Source organism: Echinops telfairi, unplaced genomic scaffold (genome assembly GCF_000313985.2).
Source record: "Echinops telfairi isolate 266 unplaced genomic scaffold, ASM31398v2 ScPeMD7_655;HRSCAF=1070, whole genome shotgun sequence".
In the NCBI taxonomy this organism is placed as follows: domain Eukaryota; kingdom Metazoa; phylum Chordata; class Mammalia; order Afrosoricida; family Tenrecidae; genus Echinops; species Echinops telfairi.
The window spans coordinates 32909800-32923541 of NW_022104553.1; the positions used below are offsets into that span (position 1 = coordinate 32909800).

A 13742-nucleotide genomic window follows, 5' to 3' on the forward strand; every position below is an offset into this window, starting at 1 on the left:
TCGTGGTTGCATAGGCTGGTGTGCTTCTTCCATGTGGGCTTTGTTGCTTCTGAGCTTGATGGCCGCTTGATTACCTTCAAGCCTTTGAGACCCCAGACGCTGTACTTTTTGATAGCCGGGCACCATCGGCTTTCTTCCCGCCATCCTGCTTTTGATCTTGTGACTGTTGCTTCCGGGAGTACGGACTGTGGATCCCAGCAAGAGGGAATCCTTCGACCACCTCAGTCTTTTCTCCCAGCCCTCCTCACCACTCGGCAACGCTGCCCTCTACCTTTGCCCTTTCTTGACTGTGTGTATAAGTGAGCTCAGAGAACGGGACACTTTTGTCATTGACTTACTTCCTGCTGGTGGCAAAAGGTGACGCTTTCCACGCCCGTAAAGAGGTACCGTCTCGGAAACCCAGAGGGGCAGTTCTGTCCTGTTCTGTAGGCGGGAGTTGGAATTCCCTCAACGGCCGTGTGTTTTGTTGTTTGTTTTGATAATGTCTTCGAGCTCTGTCCAATTCCATTGTAGGTATGTGAGTTGTAGTCCATCGATAGGGCCCTGCTTGGACATTACACTCCTGTTGCCATGGTCCCATTGGGGTGGGCATTCTCTACCGTGCTGCCGGAACACCCAGTGTAACGCCATGCACGGAACGAGGCAAGAAGGGAGTCACTGTGTTCCAACTGCTGACCCTCGGTTAGTGGCCCAACATGTCGCCACCGTGCCACCAGCAGTGGAGCGTTCCAGTTTCCCCATATCCTCAACCAACATTTGTTATTTTCTCATCTTGACCATCCTTAATCACTGCCTGCCAGTTGATGCAGACTCAGCATCTCCGTAACAGGACAGGGAAGAGCTGTTCCCTGTGAGTTTCCGAGACTATAACATTCCTGGAGTAGAAAGCGCGTGTCTCTCCCTCAACGCGGCTGGCGGTTTCAAACCGTTGACCTTGTCAATCTGGGTCATGGCGGGAGCGAAATGGGTTCGCGTTGTTGTACTGGTGGCTGGTTGATTGCTGAGAAATGCTGTGGCGATCCCGGATACCCTGTTGACTCCGCTCAGTGACTGGCAGTCGTATGAAGCCCTGACTCGGAGCCCTACTCCATGGGTCTCCAGAGAGAGAACCAGGGAAGACTGCCTTCTCCCAGATGGGCTCTCACGGAAGCTTCATGCAGGAAGGCTCAAGAAATAAGCCTGGACTCAATTTAGCTTTATTTGATTTTGCCTGGAGACAGTTGGGCAGAGGGGGGGAGTGCCTTTCCACCAACTCCACCCCCAGTGCCCTAGCCCCTTCCCCCAGTTCCTCACTGGCTGAGCACTGTGGGGCGAACCACCTGTCCTCCACATCCCTACTTCTTGAATGTAAAGTTCCTCCCTCTGGAGCAGATCCCCTCCCCTTCCTTGTCATTCCTGGGCTCACACGTTCCATGCCCAGGTGCCTCGGCTCTCGTGATTGTCAAGTCAGCAGTCACTGGTACCCTGGCTACTTCCTAATCCCTTGACTCTGTTTCCTGACTCTTGCCTGGAGCCCCTTTCTCATACGAGCGCATGACATTGAGCACCCATCTTTTTGTGTGTTTGGTAGCACTAGAATGTGCTTTGTGGCCAAATGTCGATGTGAGTCTTTTGCCTGTAGTATGATTAGATTATTTTGCCGTCTTGTCTCTTATTCATCTGTATTTTTGTTCTTAGATTTTTATTGAATATATGGTTCCCAGTTGAGATCCAGTCGTTGCGTTTCTAGGTCACGTTTTTTTGATGAACAAACATTTAATTTTTCACGAGGTCCTGTTTCTTTATTTTGGAAGAAACACAGGGCTTTCTACTCCCGTAAAGAACTGCAGTCCCGGAACCGACGGGGCAGTTCCAGCCTGCCCTGTGGCGTCGTTCTGAGCCGGCATCATAATCCAGGGCAGGGAATTTGATTCTTTGTTTTATTTAATTCATTTCTCTTTTGCTCTTCGTGCTTTTGTGACTTCAGCAAATCCATTGTTAAAAGCCGGGCCTGTTGCCCTTGCGTGTTCTTCTAAGAACGCTTGGGTTTTAGTTGCCACACTTTGGTCATTCATCCATTTAGAATTTGTTTTGTGTTGGATGGGAGGCTTAGAGCCTGTTCCACTTGCCTGCGTGTGGCAATCCAGTTTTCCCGACACCATCCATTTGTCCGAGGGACCCTTCTTATTGTGCGGCATTATGAAAACGCAGGTGACCATCAATATGTGGGTTTAGTTCTAGACTTTCAATTCCATTCCACTGATTTGTGCTCCTCAAGCGACATCGGGTTGGGCAAATCTGCTGTGCAGGCCTTCTTAAAAATATATGATTGGAGCTTAAATTCTGAGCACCCCGGTTTGCAAAAGGCTGTGGATGGCAGCGACAGCCCGAAATCCATTTGCAGGGTCCCCAAATAGATTATGCTGCCATTGGCTTCGTTCTGATCACGAACCAAGGTCAAAGATAATCTTGCCCTCAGGCAGAATGCCTGATCCGTTGGATTGCCTCCCCCCTCTCCAGCCTGCCCAGGGAGAGGCAGTCTCTTAGGGACTTGCTTACTGTGTCCTTGATGGAGGTCACTGTGCTGGGGACAGAAGTGTCCGATAGTCCTGAGTCATGCCCTGTTTGCCCTGGTAGCCTTGGATCTGAAAGGCCCTGGGCCAATCTTGGAAGCCCTTCTACCTAATCGTGGTCCTGGCCCTGTTCCTGTGATCCCAACTCTCCTTGTAATGTCTTGACCTGCCACCAGTCAGGCTTTTGTGGCAGTGTCCTCTGCCGCCCAGGCCCTTTTGAAAGCTTGTTATCTCCTGGAACCCTTGGGCACCGTCTTAACCTCATCCGGATGACAAGTGTCTGTGCTCCTGTATTAGCTTCGTCTCTCATGAGACTTCATACATGTTCTCCAAGTATATTTGAGCTGGTCTCTTTTGTACCCCAAAACAAGTGTATTGAAAACTACAAGCGTATTGAAAACTAAGGATGCCACTTTGAGGCTAATCAAGCCACAGTTTTAATCACCTCCTAGGCATGTGTAAGTTGGACAGGGAATAAGGAAGGCCACAGAGGAATTGACATATTTGAAGTACAGTGAACCCTCGTTTATCGCGGTTCATCGGTTCTAGACCCTACCGTGATAAATGAAATTCCGCGAAGTAGGATTCCTTATTTGTAAATCAAGTATTTTCGTAGTTAGAGCATAGAGGACATGAAAAAACACCCTTTAGTCACCATTACACTCGTATTACCCAATTTATTAAACGAAAAAGGGAAAATACAGTAAAACATTTTGGACATTACAATTATCATTTATTATTTATTATATTATGAAGTACAACGGATGGAGCGAACGGAAGACTCATTCAAGTCGAAATGGCGTGCAACCTCCACGATTTTCTTGCCATCTTTGATCATATCCAAAAGTTTTACCTTTTCCTGGATGGTGAGCATCTTCCTCTGGCGCTTATTTTTATTGTCAGAAGGCTTAGAAGAAGCAGCTCGTTTAGGAGCCATCATAGGGCTTAGATAAAATTTCTTAAAAATCGCAAACAATTACAGTACACTGTACAAAAGCAAAAATGCATCTGATACGTAGCTCCGATACGTAGCGATGCAGACAGAAGGGTGTACAGTATGAGCCAATCAGTGGCAGTCATGACAGAGCATGCGCGGTTACGCAAAAACCGCGATAGAGTGAAGCCGCGGAAGTCGAAGCGCGAAGTGGCGAGGGTTCACTGTACGGTGCCGGTAAGGAAGATGGAAAGCACCATGGACTAGCAGAAGAACAAACAAATGTAGCTTGAAAGAAGTGCAGCCGGAAGTCTTAGCCGTGGCAAGACTCCCCTCGTGTGCTTTGGACAGGAGAGATGGAAAAGGACGTCATGCCTGGTAGAGCGGAGGGCCGGTGGCAACGAGGAAGACCACCAAGGAGATGGATTGCCAGTGGCGGCAACAGTGGGCTCAAACGTTGCGAGGACGATGCAGGACGGGGCAGGGCTGTGGATGAGTTTGTTCTGACAGCCCCATGGGACTTTCCTTAATCGTGGATGGGGCTGCTAGTGGCCAGCACCAACTTGCGTGCGTCCATTGTTGGACCTGCTTTGATGGCTGGAGTTGTGTATTACGTTTTAAAATCAGGAAATATGTGTCTTCTTATTTTGTCCTCTTTCACCATTGCCGGAGCGATTCTGTAGGAAGATGAGAATTGGTTTTTCTTCTTATTTCTGTAAAGAAGGCAGGGGGACACTTGCCTGGGATTGTGTTGAACCCATAGATTGCCTGGGGCATTATCACTGTCTTGACAAAATACACTGTCTTCCAAGCTATGACCACAGCCGAGCCTGCCGTGTGTTGAAGTCTTCGATTTCTTCCAGCAGTGTTTTACAGTTTCCATTGTAAAGGTCCACGCTCCTGGCTAGATTTATTCCTGGGTATGTCACTGTCAGATATAAATGGGCTCAGTCCCATAATTGCCCTTTCAGAGTTCTCATTCCTGGTGCGTACAAACCCAACTGATGTTTGCTCGCAGAATTCCTCTGTTAGCTCTAGCAGTTCTCACGAAGTAGGCTGTAATCTTTATTGGGGGTGGGGGGTGGGGGCAGGGAAGATGACCAGATCCTTCTCCTCGGGGACAAGTTTGGGGAGCCCCACGAGGGCTTGATCCAAGCTGAAATATGCCAGCCATGCATCCTTGGGAAAGCACATTCTCCTTTGAAGCTTCAGTCCGCCCTCTCTGACGCAGGGGTAGTAATACTCTCGCATGCACAGGGTTGTTGGAGGATGGATGTCATGAACCTGCGGAGAGCACAATGCGCTACCTCTGATTGAAGGGCCCCCTACTTACCCCTTCAGTCCTCATTACCATTTCCTTTTATTCAGCCGTGTGTATGTGGTTGTTGAATGGCAGCCTCCCACCAGAAAGCTAATTCCCGGGGCAGGAGCCCTGTCTTCTAGGCTCTGCTCAGCACCACCTCCCTCTGGCATGGAGCTTACTCCTACAGTCACCAGTGGTGATTGACAGCTCACTGACACTCCGGGACAATTGGAGGTGCTGGGAACACAGTGGGAACCAGAGCTGGTCTCGGGCATAAAGAGGAGTTTCGATATTGGGAGGTGTGACTGAAGGGGAGGACTGGAGATGGGGCGGCCAGAGAGAGGAACATTTAAACTGAATGATAAGAGGGAGACAGTTACTCCCAGAGCTGGGCAGGGCACTCCAGACAGAGAACGGCCTTTGGTCAGAGAGGTTACTGGGGCCTTGGTGGTGGCCATGGTGAGGGTTTTGACTCATACCCGGAATTGGGGTGCAGCTGGGGAAGAACTGAGGAGGGGCCCTCTGGCTGCATGTGGGGAACAGGTGTTGGAACAGAGACCGGGGAGGAGGCTGCTGTGATGGTTCAGACCACAACAGATTAGAAGCCGGTCAGATTCGGGTGGTTGAGCAGCAGGGTTTGGTGAAAGATTAGAAATGCAGGTGAGGCAAATTAAGGAATTGCGGAAGATGCCTAGGGTTTGGATTAAGCTACTAAGTGAACTATGTGCACTGAGCATTTGTTGTACGAGAGAATGAATGGGGTTTCTGTTCTTCTTTAATTTAAACAAGAATATTTGTTTAAGTTTTAAAAGTGGGCATGCTTGGGATGGGGCTGTGGGATGCTGTTGGAAGTGCTTTCCTCTGTTGATTCAATTCTCCTCCAAGAAGACTAGATCAGGTCATTTATTTGTCATCGGCGCATGGGCCCACCAGGTGCCTGAGGCACAGAGAGGTTGGGGACCTAGAGGTGAGGCGAGGGTAGATGAGTGGATGGAAGCATAGAAAGATGGGGGGGAGGGGGATGAGAATCAATGGGTTGATGAATAAGTCTCCTCTAATGGGACCTGTCCCTGCGCCTTAAGAGCTCCGATGGCACAGTGGGTTATGTCCTGGGCTGCTAACTGGGATGTCAGCAGTTCAAAACCACCAGCCACTCCACAGGGGAAAGATGAGGCTTTCTACTCCAGAAAACAGTGTCTTGGAAACCCACGGGGGCAGTTGTACCCTGCCCTGTAGGGTTACTGTGAGTTAGAATGGACTCAGTGGCAGTGTGTGTGTTTGTAGTCCCTGTGCCCCAGCTGTGTTTCCTCCTCATGCCTTTCCCCCACCCCTTCCAGCACCACCCCCCACTCGGGCCGGAGCTCCCCCAGCAGCTCCCCCTCCCTCCGAAAGCGGCTGCAACTCCTGCCCCCAAGCCGGCCCCCACCTGAGCCCGAACCAGGCACCATGGTGGAGAAAGGGTCCGACAGCTCCTCGGAGAAGGGTGGGGTACCTGGGACCCCCAGCACCCAGAGCATGGGCAGCCGGAACTTCATTCGCAATAGCAAGGTCAGTGTGAGTCCCTGGGATGGGGGGGAAGAGGGGACACCCGGGGGCCCCTGTCTGACTCCTTTCCTTTCTCTTGCAGAAGATGCAGAGCTGGTACAGTGTAAGTGACCCAGCGGGGGTCCTGTGGGGGATGCTGGGTGCTAGGTTAGGAGCCCCGGGCGGCAGTGGCAGGGGTGCCAGGGTGCAGATATCAAGGCCAGGTCCCCTGCCGTCTGGACCTGCTCGGTGGTCTCCAGTGGTTTGCCCCACCTCCTAGGGCCTCATTCCTCCTCCTCAAGAGCCAGCCCAGGCCCAGGCTGAAGGGACCCTGCTGCCCAGGCCCAGGCCCAGGCGCCAGTGTCTAGAGGACTGGCCCAGGGCGGCTCTCCCTATGGGTACTGTTGTTGCCCAGGGGCAGTGGACACCAGAGGGGTGCCAGTCAGGGGCTGAGGAGACTGGAGGGTGCTAGGACCTTTGTGGGGTGGGCGGGGAAGCATGGGGCCTAAGCCCCTGCCCAGGTCCTCACCTCCCAGACACCCCCAGATGCTGAGCCCCACATACAAACAGCGGAACGAAGACTTCCGGAAACTGTTCAGCAAGCTTCCAGAAGCGGAGCGCCTCATCGTGGGTGAGCCCCCCAGCCCCGAGCGCCCCGCCCCCCCACCTCTGTCCCCAGGCATAGCCTGTGACTCAGGTGTCTGTCTGTCTCTCCCGTGGCCCCTCTCAGATTACTCCTGTGCGCTGCAGCGGGAGATCCTCCTGCAGGGCCGCCTCTATCTCTCGGAGAACTGGATCTGCTTCTACAGTAACATCTTCCGCTGGGAGACCACGGTGAGCGGGGAGCCGGGGCCCGACGGAGGCCCGTGGTGGGCAGGGCCCCGGCCGCCCTGACCCGGCTCTCGTCCGCAGATTTCCATCCAGCTGAAGGAGGTGACCTGCCTGAAGAAGGAGAAGACTGCCAAGCTGATCCCCAACGCCATCCAGATCTGCACCGAGAGTGAGAAGGTGAGCCGGGAGCCCGCACAGCCACCGCCTGGGGGCTCCTGTCTCCTTTTTGCAAGAAAGGTGGGGCTTTGTACTCCCCCCTCAGTCTGTCCTCCCCTGAAGACTCTCCATTCTGCCTCGTGGCCATGTGGTGTCTGCCTCCCACCGGCAGCCGGCACAGGAAGGAGGAAGGAAGCAGGGGAGGACTTGACATCCCACTTCCTTTTCGGTTGTGTTGGCCCAAGGTGGGTCGCTTGACCCCTTTGAGTGGCCAAGGAGGCTGGGGACGTGTTCCAGGCTTACCCCATTCCAGCTCTGGGCCGCCCCTGGCTGGAGATACCTCTCTCTCCCTCCCACCTGGATGGGAAGTTTCCCCGAGACAGCACCGTGGTGACCCAGCTTGGCACTGGGCCGGGCCCAGGGAACATCTTGTGGTGGGAATGCATAGATACGTCAGGGTAGCGTGCGTGTGAGGATGACCTTCCGCTGTCCTCTGCTCCCACACCCCACCGCACCCCTCTTCCCTGCAGCATTTCTTCACCTCCTTTGGGGCCCGAGACCGCTGCTTCCTCCTCATCTTCCGCCTCTGGCAGAACGCGCTGCTCGAAAAGGTGGGCTTGGGCGTGGCGAGGGTGGGTGGGAGGGGGCAGGATTCAGGCAGCTGGAGACGGTCTGACGCTTCTCTGTGGGCACTGCCCCCCCATCTACAACCCTGCCAGGGGGCAGCCGAGGGCCCCAGCGCCAGACCCTGCCCACAAGAGACGCATCTGCTCCCTGGGGCTGACCAGAGCGGCCTGGGAAAGAGAAGGCTCTTTTCACAAACGTGGTGGAGGCGGAGTGGCTTACACTGGGCTGCTAACTGCAAGGCCAGCAGTTTGAAGCCACCAGCCGCTCCATGTGAGAGAGACGAGGCTTTCTACTCCTGTTGATAGCGACTGCCTCCAGCACCCACGGGCCCTTCTGGCCTGTCCCATAGGGGCGCTGTGAGTGGGAAGCGACTGTAGTGCCGGTGCAGTTGGTTTTTGCTGTTGGCATCAGTAAGACGGGACCGAGGATTTGGCTGTGATGGAAATGTGCTTGATCTGTGCCACGCACCGTGTTAGCCACGTGGCCTCCTGAGCACTTGACGTGTGGCGGGTGCCACTGAGGGCAGTGGTCTCTTCCATTGGATCGTCATTTGAAATGACCGCCTGCCACGGGTCTGTCTTGGTCTCCAGTCATGTGACTCTTCCTCCCAGTAACGGCGAGATAGTCCCGTGTGTGAGCGGGTGCCATTCTATCTATAATTGTAATGGCATCTAGACCGGATGGCACAGGGCCAGGCAGTGTTTGGTTGTGTTGGGCAGAACTCAGGCACCTAAAACCAACAGCATGTAGCCTCTCCTGGGCTGTCAAGGACCCCCCTTCAGTCTTCAGAAAGATGGCAGGCCCCCGGGTCCTTGGCTTTCAGTGGGTTCTGTCTGTGGTGATGTTCACTGGATTAGAAATTGCGGTGTCCGGACGTGCAGACACGCATTGCCGGAGCCATCCTGAGCACCGACAACATTCGAACCAGAAACACTACCACCAAGGCGATCTCGACTCCTCTAGACCCGATGGGAGTCTCTGAGACTATGTACAGGGGTAGGTCTACAGTGCTGTGTAGCAGCTGGTGAGTTTGAACCACTGGCCTGGCAACTAACAGCCCCGTGCTTAGCCCACAGGGCGCACCACCAGGGCACCTGAAGGTCAGCCTTCATCCGCTTCACTGACCTTCGGAAAACTCCCTGGTAGGCTCATGAAAGATTCCGGAGGAGACAGGCACATCATCTCTTGCATTCAATCTTAAGTAATACTTAATAAGTACTTAAGAAAATACTTTTCACCTCTTAGAGACACCCCGCCCCCCTGCCCCCAGGAGTCCTTGGGCCTTGCTCATTCAGTGGTCACATTCAGTGGTTACAGTGGCCTGGCCGAGGGTATTTATCTGCTGTTAGCGATGAGACACACAGGGATAAACTCAACTGTGGTCTTGGGCCAGACCATGGGGGTGCACCCCATGCATCCAGGACTCCACTCCCTCACTGCCTCTCATGCAACAGGGGGGGCTGGAGCTGGGCATCCTGACGGGCATGGCAGTCCACTCTGGTCAAGGACCCAGGCGCTTGACCATTCTTCACACCGACACCCTTTGCATGTCGGGGTGCCTGCAGCCTCAGCGCTCCCAAGACAGCTGCTTCAGCTCCAGGCCTGGGCTCAAGGAAGTACTTCCCTTTCTGTTGCCTTTGGGAGATCCAGCTCCAGGGACCCCTCCGTTAGAGAGGAAGCTGAGTCTCTGGCCAGGGGAGGATGCACTGGCAGCAAGATGGTTGGCAGCAGGCAGTTGTGCCTGCTCCCCTTGGGGGGGGAGGTGGGCTGCTGGCAGGAGGAGGTTGCTGCAGGGAGGGTGGGTGGCCTACTGTGGGGTAGCAGCTCCCACCTTGGGTTGGTGGCACTGGTCCCCACTTGGGACAGCTCCAGCTGTGGCCGCCCTTGGGGGCAAGCCTCCTGGAGGACCCCATTCCGGAGCCAAGAGAAGGACAGTGCAGAGCCCAGGTCTCAGGAGATTTGGAAGCATAGGCCCCAGAGCCCGGCCGGCCAGGATTCGCTGAGCAGGGGTGGGCCATCCATGGCACTTAGACCTGGTGTCCCCCTCACCCCTACCCGCCCCCCGCCCCCGTCCATCAGAGCACCTGGGCTGGAAGTAGCAGCGGCACTCAGAGATGCCTGCTCAGTGGGGTGGGACAGCCCCCTGCAGTCACGTGGCCTAGTGTGTGTTGTGGCTGTCTCCTTTTTAGATGGTGACAGTACCAGCACCCACGTTACAAAGCCGTTGGGAGGCTCAGTGAGTTCACACTCGGTGTGTGTTGCCCTGTTGTGACGGCTGTGGCGGTCCATTGCTGCCGTCGCTGTGGCGGCACTGTCTCGGGGCTACTTTGGCCGGGGGTGGAGGAAACTTCCAGAAGACACCTCAGGGAAATAAGGAGGGGCAGGAGGCATGGGGAGGAGCACTGGTTCTGGCGTCTGAGTTGGGCCGGAAGCCCAGGTGGCCACTGGTCACGTGGCTCCTGCCGGGCCTCTGGTTTGCTCTGTAACAACTGGGCAGGTTAACTTGGGGGGACTCTGAAGAGCAGAGCTGGGCGACCTGCCTGCTGGAGGCTGTTGGCAAGGACTGGTCCAGAGGAGACTGGCTGCCCCCTTGTGGAAACCAGAGGAACTGCTGAGGCTGAGGGCTGGTGTCTGCAAGGGTGGGCAGGGGTCTGGCCCCAAGGAGGTGGAGGCCAACCTGCCGTCTGCCTGCCCAGACGCTGAGTCCCCGCGAGCTCTGGCACCTGGTGCATCAGTGCTACGGCTCCGAGCTGGGCCTCACCAGCGAGGACGAGGACTATGTCTGCCCCCTGCAGCTGAACGGGCTGGGGTGAGTCAGAGGTGGGGGCAGTTCCTGGGGCTGGGGAGAGCAGGATGGGCTGTGTGCCAGGTTCCTGGCATTTGGGGTGGCCTGAGGTGGTGATCGAAGGTCCGGTGGCAAAGGAGGAGGGCGTGGGGGGGCTGGAGGCCACTCGAGTAGCAGCCCCGCTCTCTCCTCCCCCACAGGAGCCCCAAGGAGGTGGGAGACGTCATTGCCTTGAGTGACATTACCCCTTCAGGGGCAGCCGACCACAGTCAGGAGCCCAGCCCGGTGGGGCCTCGCCGAGGCCACGTCACCCCCAGTCTTTCCCGAGCCAGCAGTGATGCGGACCATGGGGTAAGCCGAGGGAGCGGACAGAGGGGCAGACTGGGGGGCAGGTAGAAGGAGGTGGACAGAGAGGATAGAAGGTCGGAGGGTTGGGCGGAGATGGGTGATGACAATAGGGGCTACCAGGGATCCTGAGAGATCCGGACAAGGACAGATAGATGGAGAGGGTGAGGGAGAGAGGGGGAGATGGGGCACCGGACAGACGGGCAGGGCGGGAGAGAGAGTCTAGGGCTCCCGGGACCCACCCCAGCCTCAGTTTCCTGCCTAAGCTTTCCATGCCCTCTTGCATCTTGTGCTCTTAGTGTGGCCCATGGAGGCCCTGGGGGTGGGGGTTGGGGGGATAGGGCATGGCTGGACGAAACCCTTCCCTGCAGGCAGAGGAGGAGAAGGAGGAGCAGACAGACAGACAGCTCGACGCCTCTTCCAACCAGACAGTGACCCCAGTGGCCGAGCCCCTGAGCACAGAGCCTACCCCGCCGGATGGGCCCACCTCCTTGGGACCCTTGGACCTGCTGCCCAGCGAGGAGCCCTTGACCGACACGAGTAACTCCTCCTCCTCCACGGGGGAGGAAGGTGAGGCCCAGGGGCCCCGGACCACTGGTTTATGTGTGTGTGGGGTGGGGATGGGGGGGTGTACTTGGGTGGAGTTAGGGAGACGAGGGTGAGAGCACCCAGGGGTAGGCAGGCATGGCCTGGTCCGGGCACTTAGCCAGTGCTGTTTTAACTGCCCATCTCTGGGCTCTGCTCCACAGACAGCAGGGCAGGGTGGGCAGAGAGTGCCACCCCACCCCCACCCTGCCAGTGCCCAAACCCTGCCCTTGTGGTGAACTGGGGCAAATTATCTCCCTTCGCTGACACCCATTTTCCCTCATCTAAGTAGTGGGCTGGAGAACAGCACCTCCCCGTCTGCTGGGGTTGCTGCTGGTTACACGAATTGGCACACGTGAAATGGTCCAGGCAGTGCATTGCCCACTGTACTCTCCGTATTCTTTCCATTGCCTCCGTGCCGGCTGCGTTCTCCAGCAGCTGCATCTCTCCAGGGTGTAGGGGTGGGGGGCAGAGATAGTCCCCCTCCTGCCACAGACCTGCCTCTGGGAGGGAGAAAGCATCTTTTTCCCAGTGGCTGCACCCAAAGCTCTAAGGTTGGCTCTGATAGGTCCAATGTGGAGAAGAGTCTGCCCCCGAACCAATCACAGTCGCTGATTGGCCTGATCTGGCCGGGAGCACACGCCCCCTCTTCTAATCCCTTGAATTACAGTAGGCTAGAGCCAGGGGTGGGCTCTTCCCTGAAGAGTCAGGGGGCTCTGATTGGTTTGGCTGTGCCCCACCTCCACCCCCCGCGGCCACCCTAAAAGAATCCCTGTGGGAGAGGTGTAGGACCATGCTCCCTGGCACTGCCCATCCTGGTTCAGGAAGATGGGTCTGCCCTCCGGTCCGTGCCACGCCCGTGGCCGAGGGTGAACCGCAGGAGGGCCGACAGCCTCTGTGTCCCGCCAGCTGACCTGGCCGCCCTGCTTCCTGACCTCTCGGGCCGGCTCCTCATCAATGCCGTCTTCCACGTGGGCGCCGAGCGGCTCCAGCAGATGCTGTTCAGCGACTCGCCCTTCCTGCAGGGCTTCTTGCAGCAGTGCAAGTTCACAGGTCGGCGGGGCTCTGGGATGAGGGGTGTGGAGGTGCTCGGGTGGGGGCGGGGCGGGGGCAGGGGGTCTGAGACCAGAAGTGGCCCTGCCTCTTCCTAGCTGGGTGATCCTAGGCAGGTTTCCGAGCCACCCAGTTCTTCCATTTCCTCCTCTGTAGAACGTGGGGGTGTGAAACCAGTACCAGCCTCGTAGGCTTCTCATGGGAACTAAATGAGCGAATGCTGGCAGGCAAAGGGCCTTCGCCATAGCACGGTGACAGACTCCTGATTGACACTCATAGTGACCCTCAGCAGGGCTGCCATGCGGCCAGGGAGCAGACAGCCTGGTCTTTCTCCCATGGGGCGGTTGGTAGGTTGGAACTGCCAACCTTGTGGTTAGTAGCCCACTGGTTATACCATTACCCCAAACCAGACTCACTCCCTGCCATCGAGTCAATTATAACTCAGCGACCCAAGGGACAGCGTAGATTCCCCGCGGTGGGCGTCCCAGGCTGTAAATCTTTACAGGAGTAGAAAGCCTCATCTTTCTTCCACAGATCAGCTGGCAGTTTCAAACCACTGACCTTTTAGTTCACAGCCAGACACATCACTCAGTATGCCACCAGGACTCCGTGGTGACACACTAGGTGCCTACTAAGCGTCAGTTAAAACTGACTTCCTGAGGCCCCCGTGGGGCTGGGAGAACCAGAGCAGCCCGACCTCTACACTTACACGCTAGTGGGGGTGACAGGAGATGCAGGTGGTACAGCACAACACAGGGGTACCATCTGGCCCAGGCGTGCTGTCGGGGACTGTGAGTGCCGGCGGGGCCATAAACAGGGGTTAACCCAGAAGGGGGAGGTGTGGCCCCTGCCAAGGCCCGAGAGCAGCCCTTGAGGCTCGGTCTGTCGAGGGTAGCAGCAGCACCCAGGAGCCTGAAGCTGCTGTTGCGGGACATGCCGTGGAGCTCCGGTGACCCAGGAAGTGGCTCGTGGGCAGGAGGCTAGTGTATTAGTCTAGGTACTTTAGAGAAACAAATCCACAGCAACTCATGTATAAGAGGTTTATAT

General features: G+C 56.2%; 1 protein-coding gene across 2 annotated transcripts in view; it reads left to right on the forward strand.

Moving 5' to 3' along the window:
* Positions 1-13742, forward strand: part of GRAMD1A (GRAM domain containing 1A) — a 25651-nt gene that overhangs the window by 4766 nt on the left and 7143 nt on the right. For both annotated transcript variants that reach the window (XM_045292478.1, XM_045292479.1), the window contains exons 2-11: positions 6127-6337; positions 6417-6437; positions 6860-6944; positions 7044-7147; positions 7226-7321; positions 7831-7911; positions 10624-10736; positions 10913-11063; positions 11429-11627; positions 12552-12695. In XM_045292478.1, the coding sequence (XP_045148413.1) occupies positions 6127-6337; positions 6417-6437; positions 6860-6944; positions 7044-7147; positions 7226-7321; positions 7831-7911; positions 10624-10736; positions 10913-11063; positions 11429-11627; positions 12552-12695 (1205 nt within the window). The remainder of the gene's footprint in view (positions 1-6126; positions 6338-6416; positions 6438-6859; positions 6945-7043; positions 7148-7225; positions 7322-7830; positions 7912-10623; positions 10737-10912; positions 11064-11428; positions 11628-12551; positions 12696-13742) is intronic.